At 35.8% G+C, this 18066-nt stretch overlaps 1 protein-coding gene across 1 annotated transcript in view; it reads left to right on the forward strand.

Annotated features, from left to right (window-relative positions):
* The window catches only part of ADAM2 (ADAM metallopeptidase domain 2), an 80707-nt gene that overhangs the window by 18205 nt on the left and 44436 nt on the right, over window positions 1-18066 (forward strand). Inside the window, exons 7-8 of the mRNA XM_063709322.1 lie at window positions 13141-13228; window positions 17532-17556. Coding sequence (XP_063565392.1) covers window positions 13141-13228; window positions 17532-17556 — 113 coding nt within the window. The remainder of the gene's footprint in view (window positions 1-13140; window positions 13229-17531; window positions 17557-18066) is intronic.

Below are 18066 nucleotides of genomic sequence, written 5' to 3' on the forward strand. Positions count from 1 at the left end.
CATGAACTATCTTCTCTCTATAGAATTGTCTTTAAATCTAATCAAAGTAGAAGGCAAATTCCCAAAACCCCAGCACCAATTCAGAAGATGTCCCCTTAAGATTCTGTTTTCTTGGTACCTCATTCCTGGTACCAACATCTATATCAGGGTTCTCCAGAGAAATAGAAAACCAACAGGAGATATATATGTGTGTGTTTGTGTACATACAGAGAGAGGGAGAGTACATACAGAGAGAGGGAGAGAGAGATTTTATGGAATTGACTCAGATGATTGTGAAGGCTTGGTAAATCCAAAATCTACAGGGTAAACGGGCAGGCTGGTTATCCAAGGAAGATTTGCAGTTTAAGACCAACATAGTCTGCTGGCAGAATTCCCTTTTGTTTAGAAAATACTCTGTTTTCTAAAAACGGCTTTAGCTGATTGGATGAAGTTCACCCACATAATGAAGAGTAATGTGCTTTACTAGAGCTTTACCAACTTAAATGTTAATTTCGTCTAAAAGGCACCTTCACAGAGGCATCCAGGGTAATATTTGACCTAATATCTGGGCACAGTGGCCCAGCCAAGTTTACAGGTAAAATTAATCATCACACCAATATCACATCATTTATTCTTATGTTTTTTCTAAATGTTTTATTCTTTAATCTCATTTTGATATATGATACTTTAATATTTTGTATTGGATGAGGTAGAAATTCAAATTTTTTTATATCAATATCCAGCTGTCCTCACACCATTTGTTGAAGAGATTATTTTTTCCTCATTGAACATTCTTGATTTTTTTCAAAGATCAGTTGACAATAAATGTTAAGTATTATTACCAGACTTAAAATTATAGTCCATTAATCTTTATGTTTACTCTAATGCCACTACCACGTTTTCTTTACTACTGTATTTTTGTAGTAAGATTTGGAATTGGTAAGTGTACTTCCTTCAATATTCTTATTTTCCAAGATTCTTTTGGTTATTCTGGCTACTATGCATTCCCAAACATATTTTAAAATTTATTTATTTTTAATTTCCATAAAATGGCACCCAGGATTGGTTGAATCTGTAGATAAACCTGAGGAATGTTGCTATATTAACAATATTAACTCTATCCATGAGCAGTAAGTAGCTTTTATTTTTTAGATATTCTTTAATTTATTTCTGCAATGTTTTATATATTTAAGTCTAAGTCTTCAGTAAAGATTCTTTTGTTATTTATAGAAGTGTTATTATTTTAGATGTTATTTAAATTTTATATCAGTTTGGATTTCTCATTATTAGTATTTGGTAATTAGTGAATTTTCCATATTGTTTTTGTAGTCTGTGAACTTGACAAACTTGTTTATTAGTTTTCTATTGAGCTCCATGACTTTTTATGTACATGGTCGTGCCATCTTGAATAAAGATAGTTTATCTTGTTTCTTTCCAACTAGGATATCTCAAATTTCCTTTTTCTTACTTAATTGTCCTGATTACTACTTCCATTATAATGTTGAATAGAATAGGTGAAAAGAGATGTTCTCATCTTTTCCCAGTCTTAGGGAGAAAAGATTCAGTCTGTCACCCTTAAGCATAATGTTATTTGTAATTTTTGCACAGGTGCCCTTTATCAGGTTAAAGAAGGTTTCATCCAGTGTTAGTTTGTTAATGATTTTTGTTTTGTCATTAAGGGTTGTTGGATTTTGTCAGATATTTTTGTTCTGCAACGTCTGTTGAGATAATAATTTCATTTTTATCGTTATTTTGTTAATGTGGTGTATTGCATTAATTGACTTTTGATTATTAAACTAACCTTGTATCCAGTCTCTCTTTGTTATAGTGCATAATTCTTTTTATGTATTGCTGGGTTCAGTTTGCTGGCATAATTTTGAAGATTTTTTTCATTTATGTTTATAAAGAATATTGCTGTGCAGACTTGTTTTCATATGATATTTTTCTCTGTCTTTGGTATCAGGGTGATACAAACTTCACGAAATGGGAAGTGTTTTCTCCTCTATTCTGGAAGACTTTGTGGAGGATTGATTTAATTATTTCAACATCTGTAAAATCCATCTGGGATTGGACATTTTTAGGGAGGGATTTTTATTAGTAATTAAATTTTTTCTCATTAAGTCTATTATAATTTTCTAATTTCTTTTGGAGTCAATTTAGGTAGTTTGTGTGTCTATAGAGGTTTTTCTATTTTATCTATTTATTTCTTGGCATATTGTTGTTTGTAGGACTCCCTTATAGGTCTTTAAATATCGGTAAGATTTTTAGTAATCTTCTTTTTCATTTCTGATTTTATTAATTTAAATATTTTCTTTTTTGTGTGGTCAGAGTAGCTAATAATATTTTAATTAAAGTGTATCTCTTTTAAAGCACATATTACTAAGTTTTTAAACATTTTAAATCACATCTGACAATTTTATTTTTAACTGACAGATAATAATCACACTTATGGGATACAAATGATATTTTGATACTTGAATAAAAGGTGTAATGATCAAATCAGGGTAATTAGCTTATTTATTACCTTAAACATTTATCATTTGTTTATGTTGGGAACATTCAAAATTGCCTCTTTAAGCTACTTGAAAACATACAATAAATTATTGTTAACTATAGTCACCCTATGGTGCTATAGAACACTAGAACTTACTCCTTCTATCTAGCTGTACTTTTGTAACCAATAGCCAACCTTTCCCCATCCGTTCCTCCCCTGACCCTTCCTATCCTCTCATGACCACAATGTCACTCTCTACTTCTATGACCTCAACTTTTCTAGTTGCCAAGGTTATTTATTGCATCTACTTTTAATGCACACACTTACATAATTTAGATTTAATCTACCACTTTGTCATTTCTTATTTGTCTTATATGTTCCTTATTCCTTTATTCTTCTTCTTTTATATCTAATCTATTCATTTTTTTCAAGGATTTAATCATGCTGTTACATCTTTTTTATTAATCAAGTATTTTTATTTTTCTCCTCTAATGAGCTTTTACATTATATATTGTTTCATATATTTTGCTCTTATATAGTCCGTGAATACAAAACAATTTTTACAACATAATAATTTTAGTGGCTAGTCTAATTAGGAGTTGACAAACTATGGCCCTCAGGCCAAATCTGGCCCACAGGCTGTTTGTATAAATAACATCTATTACTGCTATTCTATATATTGTTTATGTATACTTTCATATTATGGTGGCAAAGTTGAATAGTTGTGACAGAGACTCTATGCCCTACAAAGAAACTTTATAACCATGGCAGTCATTCTTCATTCTCCTGTCTTCCCGGGAAACTACAAATCTATTGTCATAGATATAGACTTGCCTTTTCAAGATATTTTATATAACTGGAATCTTACAATATCTTTTGTGACTTCTTTCACTTACAAGGTGGTCAAAGCTCATCAGTACCTCTTTTATATTTATGGCTGAATAACATGTGCCTGGGTATAAATATACCACTCGTAAGTCATATAGTCATAAGCTGATGAACAAATTGGTTGTTTCTACTTTTTAAATATTATAATATTGCTAGGAACATTAATATATGTTTTCTGTGGATATATGTTTTTATTTCTCTAGGTAATTACTAAGATTTGAACTGCTAGGTCATAGGCAGACTCTGTGTTTCACCTTTTGAGTGGCTGCCAGATGATTTGTCCAATGTGGCTGACAATTTTATATCTCCTGAAGCAACATCTGTGGGTTCCAATTCCTCCACATTTATTTATTTATTGTTTTTTATTTTTTGAAATGTAGTTTCACTCTTGTTGCCCAGGCTGGAGTGCAATGGCGTGATCTCTGCTCACTGCAACCTCCACCTCCCGGGTTCAAGTGATTCTCCTGCCTTAGCCTCCCGGGTAGCTGGTATTAGAGGTGCACACCACCACGCTCAGCTAATTTTTTGCATTTTTAGTTGAGATGGGGTTTCACCATGTTGGCCAGGCTGGTCTTGAACTCCTGACCTCAGGTGATTCACCCACCTCAGCCTCCCAAACTGCTGGGATTACAGATGTGAGCCACCGTACCTGGCCTCCTCCACATTTTTTTTTTCAAACATTTATTACCAGTCATTTTGATTATAGCCATCCTATTATGTGTGAAGTGATATCTAATTGTGGTGGAACTATTTAAAACTTTTAAAGTTCTACTTTGTGCTATCATTATATGTTTTTATTTTTATACATATTATACACCTCATAGGACTACTACTGTTATTACTCACATTATTGTTTTAAATAATTCATATATTTTCTCATTCTGTTCATTCCCTCATGCTGTTTTATGCTGTCCTCACTTTTGGAAATAAAAATTATTATCATTTAAATATTCTTTCTGCTGTATTTGAAAGGTCATAAAGTTATTCATTTGTTTTGATTAAAAATTTCATGTAATTCCCTGCCCCATTTCCCAAAATACCAAGAAGCTTCTACCAGGAAGTGCTTGCCAAGTTGATTATTAAGTTCACTTACAAAACATGAATAAATAAGCATATTCAAAGAAACATCTGAGAATGTAGAGCAATGGGGAAATCACAGTTCTCAACCATCTGCATTCCTATTCTATTTCATTTTATTTGCTAGCCTCATTTTATCCTCCACCTACTTCCAACATAAAAATTTAATTCCTAAATTTGAGCATCTATTATTTTCTCTCACTTGAGTTCCATCCTTATAATTCTAAACAGAAACATCCTATAACCTTATTCCATTAATCATTTTATTATGTGTAATATTTTGAATGATCATCTACAGTTCCTTCATTATATGAACATAATCATATCTCCTTAATACTAAAAGTAGATTTAAAAATACATGAAATAAAATAGAATCTATTATATACCTAGCACTTTCCATTTCTTCACATACCAGCTTTATATTAGAATAAGTGGAACTATCCATCCTGACAGTTCATTAACTATTCATTTCACAAAAATGCAGTTTCTGTCTCCACAAATAATCAGTGGTGATCCATTGTTAAATTGGCTTTTTGAAATATTGAGATACATTTTTAAAGAGTGAAAGTAAAAATTCCCTAGAACTTTCTAGTCATCTTATTTTCTGCAATAATGCTGTGTCTTGCTTCTCATTCTTTCTTACTTTGTCTGACTTTTCCTTATACATTCACATTTTAAATATTGATATTTGCTCTGTTATATCTCATGTTTGAGCTTTTTATCGTCACATATAATATATATATTACATATATCTTTTATATATATTACATATATATATTACATATATATATATGTATATATATAGTTCTATGGCTTTACCTACTGTGAGCTACAGAAATTCACTCCCAGTCCAAATTTTCTCCTGAGTTGATAATTCAATACAGGACATGTTGGTTGTTCGATTGAAACACACATGCATGGACACCCGCACCCACACACCCCATATCTATCTATCTGTCTATTTGTTGATTGATAAATCAATCACCTACATTTTCCTTCCAACTTCCTGAATATTCTTCACCAAGGACCTTTGAAGTTTTTAAATCTGAATATTTAATTCATACATACTGCAAGTGGATCAGTGTAATACTGTGAGTTCTCTAATATTTCTGACTAGATCCAATTCCTTAGTCTTTATTTGGCCAAGGCAACCTTTGTCTTAAATTTGGAGTCCACTTTCAACATCATATATGTAAGCACTTTTGTCTCCTTTTAGGGCTACTTTGTCTTAATAAAATGGCTTGGCTTTTGTGGATTTTTTTTTTTTTTTTCTGAGACAGAGTCTCACTCTGTCACCCAGACTGGAGTGCAGTGGTGTGATCTTGGCTCACTGCAACCTCTGCCTCCCAGGTTCAAGCGATTCTCCTGCCTCAGCCTCCTTACTAGCTGTGATTACAGGTGTGAGCCACAATGCCCAGCTAATTTTTTGTATTTTTAGTAGAGACAGGGTTTTGCCATGTTGGCCAGGCTGGTCTCGAACTCTTGGCCTCAAGTGATCCACCCACCTTGGCCTCCCAAAGTGCTGGGATTACAGATGTGAGCCACCACGCCTGGCCTGTGGATTTTTAAAATTGGCATCTGACCACCTTTTCAACACACACAGCTCCTGGCATTCTCTCATGCGTCTGTGTAGTTTTCTTTTCTTTTTTTTTTCTGCCCACCTTTTCAACACACACATTTATTTACATATATTTATTTTTTTTATTTTTTATTATACTTTAAGTTCTAGGGTACATGTGCACAACGTGCAGCTTTCTTACATATGTATACACGTGCCATGTTGGTGTGCTGCACCCATTAACTCGTCATTTACATTAGGTGTATCTCCTGATGTTATCCCTCCCTGCCCGCAACCCCACAACAGGCCCTGGTGTGTGAAGTTCCCCAGCCTGTGTCCAAGTGTTCTAATTGTTCAATTCCCACTTCTGAGTGAGAACATGTGGTGTTTGGCTTTCTGTCCTTGTGATAGTTTGCTCAGAATGATGGTTTCCAGCTTCATCCATGTCCCTATAAAGGACATGAACTCATCCTTTTTTATGGCTACATAGTATTCCATGGTGTGTATGTGCCACATTTTCTTTATCCAGTGTGTCATTGATGGACATTTGGATTGGTTCCAAGTCTTTGCTATTGTGAATAGTGCTGCAATAAACATACGTGTGCATGTGTCCTTATAGCAGCATGATTTATAATCCTTTGGGTATATACCCAGTAATGGGATGGCTGGGTGAAATGATATTTCCAGTTCTAGATCCTTGAGGAATTGCCACACTGTCTTCCACAAGTGTTGAACTAGTTTATAGTCCCACCAACAGTGTAAAAATGTTCCTATTTCTCCACATCCTCTCCAGCACCTGTTGTTTCCTGACTTTTTAATGATCACCATTCTAACTGGTGTGAGATGGTATCTCATTGTAGTTTTGACTTGCATTTCTCTGATGGCCAGTGATGATGAGCATTTTTTCGTGTGTCTGTTGGCTGCATAAACGTCTTCTTTTGAGAAGTGTCTGTTCTTATCCTTCACCCACTTTTTGATGGGGTTGTTTGATTTTTTCTTGTAAATTTGTTTAAGTTCTTTGTAGATTCTGGATATCAGCCCTTTGTCAGATGGTTAGATTGTAAAACTTTTCTCCCATTCTGTAGGTTGCCTTTTCACTCTGATGGTAGTCTCTTTTGCTGTGCAGAAGCGCCTTAGTTTAATTAGGTCCCGTTTGACAGTTTTGGCTTTTGTTGCCATTGCTTTTGGTGTTTTAGTTGTGAAGTCCTTGCCTATGTCTATGTCCTGAATGGTAATGCCTAGGTTTTCTTCTAGGGTTTTTTATGGTTTTAGGTCTAACATTTAAGTCTTTAATCCATCTTGAATTAATTTTTGTATGAGGTAAGGAAGGGATCCAGTTTCAGCTTTCTACATATGGCTAGCCAGTTTTCCCAGCACCATTTATTAAATAGGGAATCCTTTCCCCATTTCTTGTTTTTGTCAGGTGTGTCAAAGATCAGATGGTTGTAGATGTGTGGTACTATTTCTGAGGGCTCTGATCTGTTTCATTGGTCTATATCTCTGTTTTGGTACCAGTACCATGCTATTTTGGTTACTGTGGCCTTGTAGTATAGTTTGAAGTCAGGTAGTGTGATGCCTCCAGCTTTGTTCTTTTGGCTTAGGATTGTCTTGGCTATGTGGGCTTGTTTTTGGTTCCATATGAACGTTAAAGTAGTTTTTTCCAATTCTGCGAAGAAAGTCATTGGTAGCTTGATGGGGATGGCATTGAATCCATAAATTACCTTCAGCAGTATGGTCATTTTCACGATATTTATTCTTCCTATCCATGAGCATGGAATGTTCTTCCATTTGTTTGTATCCTCTTTTATTTCGTTGAGCAGTGGTTTGTAGTTCTCCTTGAAGAGGTCCTTCACATCCCTGGTAAGTTGGATTCCTAGGTATTTTACTCTCTTTGAAGCAATTGTGAATGGGAGTTCACTCATGATTTGGCTCTCTGTTTGTCTGTTATTGTATAGGAATGCTTGTGATTTTTGCACATTGATTTTGTATCCTGAGACTTTGCTGAAGTTGCTTATCAGCTTAAGGAGATTTTAGGCTGAGACGATGGGGTTTTCTAAATATACAATCATGTCATCTGCAAACAGGGACAATTTAACTTCCCCTCTTCCTAATTGAATATGCTTTATTTCTTTCTCTTGCCTGATTGCCCTGGCCAGAACTTCCAACACTATGTTGAATAGGAGTGGTGAGAGAGGACATCCCTGTCTTGTGCCAGTTTTCAAATGGAATGCTTCCAGTTTTTGCCCATTCAGTATGACATTGGCTGTGGGTTTGTCATAAATAGCTCTTATTATTTTGAGATACGTCCCATCAATACCTAGTTTATTGAGAGTTTTTAGCCTTAAGGGCTGTTGAATTTTGTCGAAGGCCTTTTCTGCATCTGTTGAGATAATCATGTGGTTTTTGTCTTTGGTTCTGTTTATATGCTGGATTACGTTTATTGATTTGAATATGTTGAACCAGCCCTGCATCCGAGGGATGAAGCCAACTTGATCATGGTGAATAAGCTTTTTGATGTGCTGCTGGATTCGGTTTGCCAGTATTTTATTGAGGATTTTTGCATTGATGTTCCTCAGGAATATTGGTCTAAAATTTACTTTTTTTGTTGTGTCTGCCCCAGGCTTTGGTATCAGGATGATGCTGGCCTCATAAAATGAGTTAGGGAGGATTCCCTCTTTTTCTATTGATTGGAATAGTTTCAGAAGGAATGGTACCAGCTCCTCTTTGTATCTCTGGTAGAATTCAGCTGTGAATCCATCTGGTCCTGGACTTATTTTGGTTAATTATTGCCTCAATTTCAGAGCCTGTTATTGGTCTATTCAGGGATTCAACTTCTTCTTGGTTTAGTCTTGGGAGGATGTATGCGTCCAGGAATTTATCCATTTCTTCTAGATTTTCTAGTTTATTTTCATAGAGGTGTTTATAGTATTCTCTGATGGTAGCTTGTATTTCTGTGGGATTGGTGGTGATATCCCCTTTATCATTTTTTATTGTGTCTTTTTGATTCTTCTCTCTTTTCTTCTTTATTAGTCTTGTTAGTGGTCTATCAATTTTGGTGATCTTTTCCAAAAACCAGCTCCTGGATTCATTGATTTTTTTGAAGGGTGTTTTTTTGGTCTCTATCTCCTTCAGTTCTGCTCTGATCTTAGTTATTTCTTGCCTTCTGCTAGCTTTTGAATGTGTTTGCTCTTGCTTCTCTAGTTCTTTTAATGGTGATGTTAGGGTGTCAATTTTAGATCTTTCCTGCTTTCTCTTGTGGGCATTTAGTGCTATAAATTTCCCTCTACACACTGCTTTAAATGTGTCCCAGAGATTCTGGTATGTTATGTCTTTGTTCTCATTGGTTTCAAATAACATCTTTATTTCTGCCTTCATTTCGTTATGTACCCAGTAGTCATTCAGGAGCAGGTTGTTCAGTTTCCATGTAGTAGAGTGGTTTTGAATGAGTTTCTTAATCCTGAGTTCTAGTTTGATTGCACTGTGGTCTGAGAGACAGTTTGTTATAATTTCTGTTCTTTTACATTTGCTGAGGAGAGCTTCACTTCCAACTATGTGGTCAATTTTGGAATAAGTGCGATGTGGTGCTAAGAATAATGTATATTCTGTTGATTTGGGGTGGAGAGTTCTGTAGATGTCTACTAGGTCCGCTTGGTGCAGAGCTGAGTTCAAGTCCTGGATATCCTTGTTAACTTTCTGTCTCTTTGATCTGTCTAATGTTGACAGTGGGGTGTTAAAGTCTCCCATTATTATTGTGTGGGAGTCTAAGTCTTTTTGTAGTCTCTAAGGACTTGCTTTGTGAATCTGGGTGCTCCTGTATTTGGTTCATATATATTTAGGATAGTTAGCTCTTCTCGTTGAATTGATCCCTTTACCATTATGTAATGGCCTTCTTTGTCTCTTTTGATCTTTGTTGGTTTAAAGTCTGTTTTATCAGAGACTAGAATTGCAACCCATGCTTTTTTTTGTTTTCCATTTGCTTGGTAGGTCTTTCTACATCCCTTTATTTTGAACTTATGTTTGTCTCTGCACATGAGATGGGTCTCCTGAATACAGCACACTGATGGGTCTTGACTCTATCCAATTTGCCAGTCTGTGTCTTTTAATTGGAGCATTTAGCCCATTTACATTTAAGGTTAATATTGTTATGTGTGAATTTAATCCTGTCATTATGATGTTAGCTAGTTATTTTGCTCGTTAATTGATGCAGTTTCTTCCTAGCATTGATGGTCTTTACAATTTGGCATGTTTTTGCAGTGGCTGGTACTGGTTTTTCCTTCCCATGTTTAGTGCTTCCTTCAGGAGCTCTTGTAAGGCAGGCCTGGTAAAAGAGAGAATAATATGAATAGCTTGGAACCAATGAAAATATGGAGAATAGAAGATAGAGGAAAGTTGTTTCCCAAGTAAATTAAATAATTGATTAGGTACAGAAAAGTGACAAATAGATGAAAAAGATTTTATGATATCTAGTGTTGCTTATATTATCTGGTTTTATTTCTATATGCAAAATTGTGTTTTTCAATATTTAGTTCATTAACAGTAGTGACATGCACTAAAAATACTTAAGTAATTCTGTAATTTTGATGTAAAATTTGTGGATTTTTTCAGCCACAGCAAGATTTTGCAAAGTATATAGAAATGCATGTTATAGTTGAAAAACAATTGGTAAGTATATTCTGATTTATTTATGTCCCTTAATATTTGCAATGAGGGACTGTAATAATAATTTGGAATACATTTTTAACAGAAAAGAATTGATAATTTTGCCTTAGCTCTTCATTAATGCACTTTAAATTATTAATATCAGTAGTAAATTGAGAATCAAATTTTATATGTCTAATTTTATAAATAGCAATGTAAAGAAAATAATTGCTACCTGTATAATAGTTTACAAATAGTTTTAGAATTATTATAGAAACTTGTATGTATTCTAGAACTATATTGAATTTTAAAAATAATGCTTGACATTCTGTATATTATTTAAAAAGAAATAAAAGTTTCCCATCTGTACATTTTTTTTGTAGACAGGAAAATAATGGCTTATACTGGGGATGAAAGGTGGTGATTAAGTATTTTAATGATAAATATTGTAAACTTGGGTAAAATTAGTGATCAATATGTTTATTTTTCTTTATGTATTTATTTATTTATTTTTTGAGATGGAGTCTCACTCTGTCGCACAGGCTGGAGTGCAATGGCATGATCTCGGCTCACTGCAACCTCCGCTTCAAGGGTTCAAGTGATTCTCCTGCCTTAGCCTCACAAGTAACTGGGACTACAGGCACACACCACCACGCCCAGCTAATTTTTGTATTTTTAGTAGAGACAGGGTTTCACCACGTTGGCCCGGATTGTCTCGATCTCTTTACCTCGTGATCCACCTGCCTCGGCCTCCCAAAGTGCTGGGACCACATGCGTGAGCCACCGCGCCTGGCCAACTTTTTCCTTATGTTTTAAAAAATATTTAGCAATTCTGTGTCCTTTGAATTTCCATTTAAGACCACCTTATCCATTTCTGCAAAAAGGATGATTATATTTTGATAGAGACTGTGTTAATTCTATAGATCAATGTGGGAAGGATATTTTTTCACAATTTGGAATACTCTAATCCATGATCATCATATATCCACCCCATTATTTAGATCTTCTTTGATTTCTCTCAGCAATATTTGGTAGTTTTTCAGTATATGAGTCCTTTGCTTTTTGTTAAATCTATTCCTATTTCCTAATCTTGTTTCTAATATGATTACTTTTCATATTTTCATTTTGATTGTTCATTTGGTAGTGTAAAAAAAGTTAATTGATCTTGTATCTTGTGATTTTTGCAAAAAATGTTTATTACTTGTAATTGTGTGTGTGTGTGTGTGTGTGTGTGTGTGTGTGTGTGTGTGTGTGTGTATTCCTTAGGACTTTCTGCATACAGGATAATTTTGTGATAAAACATAACTTTGCTTTAGCCTTTCCAATGTGAAGCCTTTTTATTTATTTTCTTGCAATATTGTCTTTGCTAGAACCTCCAGGACAATGATTAAGTGTAAGTTGAGAGAAGACTTGTGTTGTAGTTTCAATGTTTGTGGGAAAGCCATAGATTCACAGTTTAATGTGCTAATAAATTAAATATTAGCTGCTGTGTTGTTGTCATTGTTATTGTTTTTGTCAGGAGTAGGTGGTGAGTTTTGTGAAATGTATATTCTGTTTCTGTTCAGATGACTATGGGAATTTTTGGTCATTATATTAGTTAAGTGTCTTACAGTAATTTAAAGTTCCAGTTGATCATGATGCATAATCATTTTTATATATTTCTGGCTTCAGCTTGCTAACAGTTTTCTTAGGTTTCCTTTGTATATATAGTGTAGTATATTTATTCTGGATGTTGGAAATCTGAGACCAGGGTAGCAGCATGGTTACATTCTGGTAAGGGCTGTCTTCCTAGCCTACAGTTGGCCACCAAAAAGCAAACTCTCTAGTATCTCTTCCCATAAGGGCACTAATCTCATCATGAGGGGCCCACCCCTATGACCTCATTGAAACCTTATGATATCCCAAAGATACCATTTCCAAATACTGTTACAATGGGGCTCACGGCTCCAAAATATGAAATTTTGGAGAGAGATAATTTACTCCATAGAACTCCAGCCCTCACTTCCCCATATTCGTGTCCTTCTCCCAAACAAAATGTGTTCATTCCATCCTAACAGCTCCAACTCTAACATTTAAAGTCCAAAGTCTTATCTAAATATCATCTCAATCTGTCATGGGTGAGACAGGATGTACAATTCATACTGAGGCAAAATTCCCCTCCAGCTATGAAACCTGATAAGTAGAACTTTGTGTTCCACAGGGAAAAATAAGAAGGAAGCAAAGGGCCATGGTTTCCAAGCAAGTCCGAATGTCTAGCAAGACAAATTTATTTAGATTGTAAGACTCAAGAATAATGCTGTTTGGCTTGATGCCCCTTTTCCAGGTCTACTGGGAGGGCAGTGTCACTTCCATGGCTGGGGTCGCTGGGTGGTCCTGCCAGCAAGGCTACAGGCAAAGGCCATCCAAACTGTGGAAATTAAGGCAGTGGCTCCGATCATCTCTGAATCACCTTCAGAGTATCTTTTCCTCTTCTCTATTATTAGTGCTCATTTTCAGCTCATTTCAGCTGTATCGTTCCATCCTGTCAAATCTAGGAAGTCTGGCAGCCCTCCTTCATTGTGTCCTGTCTCTATCCCTTTCAGTTAAAACAGGCAGTGTTTTCACTCATATAATCCTATAAAGTTTTTGTCAAATGATTGTGCAGCCATTTCCTTAGTGTTCTCCTTAGAACAATCTTTGCAACAAAGATAGGCAGGAAATCTCCAAATCTTCAACTTTTGGTTCTGCTTTGCTTTACAGTTTCTCTTGAATTTATCTCTATCATTTTGCATTTCAGGGTAAGCAGTCAGGAGGCACAATGCCACTCAATGCTCTAATATTTTGCTTGGAAATCTTCTCAATTAAATATTCTATTTTATCACTCACAAGTTTTACCTCCAATAAAACACTAGAACATAGTTTACATTACCTGCATTTTATATATAGATATTTATATATAATATATATTTATAATAATATCACAAGTAATATAATGTTTATAATATATATAACATTGTGTTTTTTTAATTATGTGTCATACTTTGTTGAAAACAGGACATTTTTAATATAATATAGTTGGGCAATTCTGAATCCTGAAAGCCTATCTTGAAATCGTTGTTTCTATTCTTCTGTTGTTTGTTTGTTTGTTTAGTGCTTTGCTGGAGCAATTCTGAAGACTCTGCCTCTCTAGCAGTGTGTCATCACTGATGTCTTTGCATTTTTTTTTTCAATTCCCATTTTCATTTTTTGAGCCTGGATTCCTAGTGGTTGTCCTTGGGTTGGCGTATCTTCTTGACTGGTCAGAGTCTATGTCCCAACAACTTGCGAAAATAAGGCTTCCACTCTGCCAATGGATTTACCTTTGTGTTGGAAAAAGTATTCAATATCCAGGCAGTTTTCACTCATGCAAGTTTTACTTTCTGCAGGACTTACTCCCATCTCCTCTACTAGTGAGTCAGCCATGAACTTGTGCATAGCTTGGCCCTTTCCAATTTCCCCTGAGCATGGATGCTACTTCGTATATATATGGAATATTCCTGACTACCATGACTATATGGGTGCTTTCGAGACCATTTTGGCTGTTGCATTGTCCACAATTTCATGCTAGGTTTCTGGCTAATCTTCTGGTCTGTTGCTTAAAATCACCAGTTTCACAATCTATGTTTAGATGTGATGTTGGCCTTCCCTGTTCATTTGCCACAGATAACTATTGTTTTCGACAATATACCTGAGCATGTGGTCTCCCTGCTGTCAGCTACAAATCATGTCATTCTACTTTAATAGGGAAGCTATTAGATTCCTGGCTTGAGCTGTTATGGTAGAATTGCCACAGGCTAGAGCTAGCTATGAGGATGGGAACAGCTCAGCTAAAATGCCACAAACTCCCATTATTATTATTATTTTTTACCATAGCATTAATAGTTTTTCTTTAATAAATTATTCTTAAAGTTTTGTATTCCTTTGGTCATTTTCCAGAATCTTGAAATGATTTTTGACAATTTTGTCTTGTTTTATCTTTGTTTATTGTGCAAAGGATTTGCAGAGCTTATCGTTTTTACCATTTCAGGAGTCTCACTACATTTTCCAAGTTTATTTCTATGAATTTGCTTTTCATTGGCTTTGTAAACTAGATATTTTTAATAAAACATTCTACTCCTTGTCATAGTCACCTTTAGATCCCCTAGTCACTTTTCTTGACCCGTGCCTATCTGCCTAGGCATTTGGCTGCCTCCTGTCCCTATCAAAACATAATCCCCAATGTGATGGTATTAAGAGGTAGGATCTTTGAGAGGTGATTAGGTCATGAGGTGAAAGCCCTCATGAATGGGATTGATGTCCTTGTAAAACAGGTCTAAAAAGGTTTGTTTGCCCCTTTCACTCTATGAGGACACAGTTAGAAGGTACCATCTATAAGGAAATGAGCCCTCATCAGACACCAAATCTACCAGTGTCTTGATCTTGAGTGTTCCAACCTCCAGAGTTGTGAGATATAAATGTTTTTTTAATAAGCTACTCAGCTTGTGATATTTTTGTTATAGCAGCCTGAATGGACTAAGACAATCATGATTGCTCCACACATCTCATCAAGGAGTAGAGAAGAAGTATACTCTAAAATACTGCAAGTATTTTAAGAGTATTTTAAGCAAGACATGTAAAGATATGCACTTTACCAGAATGCAAAATACCATGCATTCAGAAGCCAAAAATATGAAGCTGTTTTTAAATTTTACCATACTTATTTTTTACTGAAGTGTTTAGCATTTTGATGACTGCCCCATATTTTAATAATACTCATATCATAATTTTTTATAATTTTAATGTCAACGTAACTATTTCTTCCAGTGTCTTTACTTTTTAATTCCCTGATTTCTCTACTTCAATAGTATTGTTCATCAGCCTGCCTCAGCCACTGACTTTCATCATCACATATTATACTTGAGGATTGCTATCACATTACTCTTCCCTACTCTTATATTTAAGCCTCTCAATCTTTGAATACTCCCTCTTATATTTCTCTTTCCCATTTCCAGACTTTAATATTTTATGCCACCAAGACATTTATCCATTAATTCTTCCATTTTTGCATTGTCCCTTTCCATATACTCAGTTCTTCCATTGAAAACCACATATCCTATGGTTTCATGATTACTGTCATTCCCTACGAACACCTGCAACTCCCTTGCCATTTTCCCTTTAGTTGCCTCTCTGGAAAAACCTCAAACCTGGTTAAATCCAAGTCAACAAATAATTTGTTCACAACTGCAATAAAGCACACAATGGTAGGGCATGTTCTCACTTTAGTTCCATAAATTCTGAAACGTCATTATGCTCCCCACTGTCTTGCCTTGCTGACTCATATTTCGCTGATAAAAGAAATCAGAAGAGAACATCCACAAACTCTTGTCACTTTCTTAAACACTTAGCCTGGATATTTAATCATGTACTCTGTTTTCCTTGCCATTACCACGAATGAAAATGTGCTCCAGTCTAACACTAGAATTCCAAATGTGCACATTCACACTCAGCTCCTTAAGGATGTGGCTCTAACAATTCTTGTCCACATCAATTCTTATTAGTTCTTGGCCATCAGCAAATAAGTATTCTCCCATATTAAAAACAAAACAAAACAAAACAAATAAGCAAAGATAATCATCCTTCTCTCCAGCTAACATGTCGATGTTTTGCTTTCACTTATAACGCTCCTTAAAAGGGTAATCTGTATTTACTAATCCCAGTACCACTCCAAATATCTTTTCAGTCTAGTCTTATTTTCATTTTGATTCTGATTTCTATCCCCAAAATTAATTATGCTAAAGGACATTTCAACTGACTGAGTTTTAGAGTTCGAATTGGCTTTTATCAGAAATTAATGAATGAAGCATCATCCAGTCTTCAAAATAGGAGCTCCAGGCACAGCAGAAAAGTCGCCTTTTTTAAGGCAGCTTTATCAAAAACAAGGAAGAAGCATAGCGCAAAAAAAGTGTATTGTTTGACATGAGATCACTCTGCTTGTACGGGATAAAACAGAGGGAACGTCATTATATTGGCTCAGGTTGACTGAGAACCTTGGGATTGGTTGCGAGAATCCCCTATTTGTTTTGAAAACTGGACCATTTAGGGATTTGGCTATCATATTTTCCTTGAATTCTCAGAAGGCCAGATCTTACAAATAAACAACTTAAGTTTAGATGGTCATGTGGATTTTTAGTATGAGTGACTCATTTTGGGCCTGCCATGTTTTCTTTAACAGTTTCCACCTTTTGCCAGACTCAGTGATACCGAGCGGTTTGATCAAAATTTAAGGCATTAGTGCCACTCTCAGTCATCATGATGCTGCAGATTTTTATTTAGTCTCAGAGTGAAATTTTTAAATCACAATTTCAGGATCCATGGTTGATCTTTTCTGTTGCTCTCAATCTTGTTCTAATTGTAGAATTGGATCAACTGTTGTGTGGGGGATAGCTGCAAGCAAGCATTAAGATTCATGAGAGGAGGCAGCGCACTCCGGAGATTACTAGAATAACTACTAGCAAAATTGTACCCAATAATTGGTCATAATTCTTGGTTATAGAGGTTCAATTTTTGACTCAAAGTCACCATGAGCCAAATCAACTAAAATAACAAAAGAAAAACAAAAGTTGATGGCTAGAACAAACGATTTTTTTTTCTCTGAGTTCAGAGGGCAGTTAGTTGAAAATATTTCCAGATCTGAGCTTAAAGCCTATTTTTTTCTGGTTTGCAGTTAGGTAGTCCCTGGTTATAGCATCAGGTGCTTTGGTGAACTCTCTGAGTGTCTCGCACATTGGGCACAAAGGTTTTCTCTTAAGATTTACATCAAGTTGTCCAGCTCCAGTTTGTAGGGGCTCCAGTAATAAAGGTAGTTTTCGTTTTTAGTGATTCCAAGTCAGAAAAGTGCAGAAAACTGCAGATGTGAGTGTGAAGGGTCACACACAGATATTGGAAGAAATAAGAAGAATTCAGGATTCAGGTCAGTTTATAGGTGGGTAACAAAACCTCAAAAACAATGAACAGAGCTAGAATCTAATAATGAGGTGGGGGGGCCAAGATGACCGACTTGAAGCAGCAGCATTCGGAGTCTCCCATTGAAAAAAAGCCATAAGAGGCTTGTGAATCCTTCAGCGGCAACCAGTGTATCCAGGTTCTTTCATCAAAATTTGACTAGAAGGCTGGCATGACCCACGGAGAGAAGGAAGAGCCGTGTGGTGTGGCAGCCCACCTGAGAGCCGCACGGGGAAGGGGAATCCCCTCCCCCCAGCCAAGGGAGGCAGTGAGTGAGCACGCAACCCAGCTGAGGAAACTGCTTTTCCCACGGAACTGTGCAACCCATGGATCCCACTTGTGAACCCACGCCACTGGGGCCTGGTGTCTCAACCATGGAACACGCAGATTCTTATAGCCCCTCAGCTGGAATATGCTTAAGCCTACCTAACTC

The sequence above is a fragment of the Gorilla gorilla genome, chromosome 7 (genome assembly GCF_029281585.2).
Source record: "Gorilla gorilla gorilla isolate KB3781 chromosome 7, NHGRI_mGorGor1-v2.1_pri, whole genome shotgun sequence".
NCBI lineage: Eukaryota > Metazoa > Chordata > Mammalia > Primates > Hominidae > Gorilla > Gorilla gorilla.